General features: G+C 36.4%; 2 protein-coding genes across 3 annotated transcripts in view; both read left to right on the top strand.

Moving 5' to 3' along the window:
* The first annotated feature begins 1 nt into the window (after position 1).
* Positions 2-3,616, top strand: LOC149727111 (uncharacterized). 2 transcript variants are annotated; one of them, XM_089889804.1, is made up of 8 exons: positions 2-449; positions 583-732; positions 850-1,053; positions 1,190-1,339; positions 1,475-1,624; positions 1,760-1,909; positions 2,043-2,192; positions 2,328-3,616. In XM_089889804.1, exons 1-8 carry the CDS (start codon positions 2-4, stop codon positions 2,516-2,518), a joined length of 1,593 nt encoding a protein of 530 aa, XP_089745930.1. In that variant the 3' UTR covers positions 2,519-3,616. The 2 variants fall into 2 exon arrangements, with proteins under 2 accessions (XP_089745930.1, XP_089745929.1); XM_089889803.1 differs by lacking the exon at positions 2,328-3,616 and having other exon boundaries at positions 2-230; positions 297-449; positions 1,475-2,192.
* The window catches only part of LOC149727110 (uncharacterized), a 907-nt gene continuing 762 nt past the window's right edge, over positions 3,486-3,630 (top strand). The window contains exon 1 of the mRNA XM_089889815.1: positions 3,486-3,616. Coding sequence (XP_089745941.1) covers positions 3,490-3,616 — 127 coding nt within the window. The 5' untranslated portion in view covers positions 3,486-3,489. The remainder of the gene's footprint in view (positions 3,617-3,630) is intronic.

Raw genomic sequence — 3,630 nt, 5'->3', positions numbered from 1 at the left:
CATGAACTCTCCTGATCTAAATCTTGGGGCATCACTTGAACTTCCACAAGGCGAGGAAACTGTGCAACCAGTTATACAGAATCCTGTTGAATCTCAACCAGAACTAGATTCTTCTTCTGGAGACCAATCTCCCAACTTGTTAGGCTGCTGCAAGTTCCCCAAGTTGTTTACTGGCTATCCATCTATTGAAGATGGCAATGTTAAGCAGTCCAACTCAGACGATGATGATGGTTTGTCTTATTGCTTACTTTCCCATACAATAATCAGAAGATACATTTTTGTCTTGATTATTTCAGAAGAATTCTTTCAACCAGAATTAGAACTTGAAGACCTATCACCTAAATTTAAACTTGGACCGTCAATGGACCTCCCTGGAGTGGAGCAAGTTACACCAGGTGTAGATCAAACAAAGGAAGCAGATATTGAAATGGGACTACCAGTGTTTTCAGGTTTCCTAGAGGCATCTTTAGTTGAACTAAGTTATTACACATAATTACTTTTCCTACTAACAACACTGTTCTAACCAAAGCTTCTCATCAGTTTTTACCTACATGCAAAATCTTCTATCTTTATTTCGTAAAGGCGATATGAAAAAGCCTGATTTGGCAAGCAATGAAAAGTCACCAGATTGCAAAATTGGGGCAGCTCTTGAAACACCTGTGAAAGATCAGAATAACCCAGATGTAGATGTACCAGCTGAACAAAGTCCTATCGGTTCATTAGAGATGCCAGGTTCCTACAATTATTTGGCTTTAGGTTTTGCATGAAGCAACAGAAGAAACTATGTTTCCAACATGTTTCTTTTCAACTCTCTTGCTAAATGGATCAAAATAATGAATCTTCTTGTAGAATCTGTTGTTCCCAGCATGGAGCCAGAGAAAAGTTTACCAGTTTATAAACTTGGAAGTGCTTCCAATGAGCCTGAAACATCATCTGGTGAGCAGACTCCTAAAGACAAAAAAGGATTTAATTTTGGTCTTAACATGCCAAAATTTCCTAGTCTGTCTGGCTCTATAAAAGAAATTGATGATCCCGTAGACACAGAATTACCAGGTCTTAACCGCATGATGCTGTTTCAGTTTGGTTTCATATAATTTATGGCAAAGACATTCGTTTCTAACAAAACAAATTTTCAAGTTAACAATTGCTTTTGTTCAGCAAATATTTAAGATCACTTTAACTACTCTAGATATCAAAAACGATGGGCCTGAAATTTCATCTGGTGAACTGACTCCTAAAGACAAAAAAGGATTTAAACTTGGTCTTACTATGCCACAATTTCCTGGTCTGTCTGGTTCTACAAAAGAAATTGATGAACCCGTCGATACAGAATTACCAGGTCTTATCAACATGATGCAGTTTCAGTTGCTTTTATATAATTTATGGCAAAGACATTTGTTTCTAACAAAACAAATTCTTTATTTACCAGTTGCTCTTCTGTAGCAAAACATTAAAGTGACTTTAACTTATGTAGAAAACAAAAACAATGATTCTGAAATGTCATCTGGTGAGCAGACTCCTAAAGACAAAAAGGGATTCAATTTTGGTCTTAATATGCCAAAATTTCCTGGTCTGTCTGGTTCTACAAAGGAAACAGATGATCCCATAGACACAGAATTACCAGGTCTTACCAGCATGATGCAGTTTCAGTTGCTTTCATATTATTTATGGCAAAGACATTTGTTTCTAACAAAACAAACTCTTTATTTACCAGTTGCTCTTCTGTAGCAAAACATTAAAGTGGCTTTAACTTATGTAGAAAACAAAAACAATGAGCCTGGTGGGTCTTCTGGAGAGCAGACTCCAAAAGACAAAAAGGGATTTAATTTTGGTCTTAACATGCCAAAATTTCCTGGTCTTTCTGGTTCTACAAAGGAAACAGATGATCCCATAGACACAGAGTTACCAGGTCTTACCAGCATGATGCAGTTTCAGTTTGCTTTCATATAATTTATGGCAAAGACATTTGTTTCTAGCAGAACAAACTCAAAGTAACAGTTCCTCTTCTGTAGAAAAACTTTAAAGTGACTTAACTATTCTAGACAACAAAAACAAAGATCCTGAAACGTCATCTGGTGAGCAGACTCCGAAAGACAAAAAAGGATTTAAACTTGGTCTTCCTATGCCAAAATTTCCTGGTCTGTCTGACTCTACAAAAGAAATTGATGATCCCAGAGACACAGAATTACCAGGTCTTACCAGCATGATGTAGTTTCAGTTGCTTTTATGTTATTTATGGCAAAGACATTCGTTTCTAACAAAACAAACTCCCTATTTAACAGTTTCTCTTCTGTAGCAAAACTTTAAAGTGATTTTAACTTATGTAGAAAACAAAAACAATGATCCTGAAATGTCATCTGGTAAGCAGACTCCTAAAGACAAAAAGGGTTTCAATTTTGGTCTTAATATGCCAAAATTTCCTGGTCTGTCTGGTTCTACAAATGAAACAGATGATCCCATAGACACAGAGTTACCAGGTCTTACCAGCATGATGCTGTTTCAGTTTGGTTTCACATAATTTATGGCAAAGAAATTTGTTTCTAACAAAACAAACTCTTTATTTACCAGTTGCTCTTATGTAGCAAAACATTAAAGTGACTTTAACTTATGTAGAAAACAAAAACAATGAGCCTGGTGGGTCTTCTGGAGAGCAGACTCCAAAAGACAAAAAGGGATTTAATTTTGGTCTTAACATGCCAAAATTTCCTGGTCTGTCCGGCTCTACAAAAGAAACAGATGACCCCATAGACACAGAGTTACCAGGTCTTACCAGCATGATGCAGCTTCAGTTTGCTTTCATATAATTTATGGCAAAGACATTTGTTTCTAACAAAACAAACTCTTTATTTACCAGTTGCTCTTCTGTAGCAGACTTTAAAGTGACTTTAACTGTTCTAGACAACAAAAACGATGAGCCTAAAATGTCATCTGGTGAACAGACCCCTAAAGACAAAAAGGGTTTCAATTTTGGTCTTAATATGCCAAAATTTCCTGGTCTTTCTGGTTCTACAAAGGAAACAGATGATCCCATAGACACAGAGTTACCAGGTCTTACCAGCATGATGCAGTTTCAGTTGCTTTCTTATAATTTATGGCAAAGACATTTGTTTCTAACAAAACAAATTCTTTATTTACCAGTTGCTCTTCTGTAGCAAATCTTAAAAGTAATTTTAACTTATGTAGAAAACAAAAACAATGAGCCTGGTGGGTCCTCTGGAGAGCAGACTCCAAAAGACAAAAAGGAATTTAATTTTGGTCTTAACATGCCAAAATTTCCTGGTCTGTCCGGCTCTACAAAAGAAACAGATGACCCCATAGACACAGAGTTACCAGGTCTTAACAGCATGATGCAGTTTTAGTTTGCTTTCACATAATTTATGGCAAAGACATTTGTTTCTAACAGAACAAACTCAAAGTAACAGTTCCTCTTCTGTAGCAAAACTTTAAAGTAACTTAACTATTCTAGAAAACAAAACCAATGATCCTGAAATGTCATCTGGAGAGCAGACTCCAAAAGACCGAAAGGGATTTAATTTTGGTCTTAATATGCCAAAATTTCCTGGTCTGTCTGGCTCTACAAAAGAAATTGATGATCCCGTAGACACAGAGCTACCAGGTCTTACCAGCATG

The sequence above is a fragment of the Ciona robusta genome, chromosome 12, assembly GCF_009617815.1.
Source record: "Ciona robusta chromosome 12, ASM961781v2".
Classification (NCBI taxonomy): Eukaryota; Metazoa; Chordata; class Ascidiacea; order Phlebobranchia; family Cionidae; genus Ciona; species Ciona robusta.
Note: the sequence above shows the minus strand (reverse complement) of the source record. Positions and strands in the feature narration are given on the sequence as shown.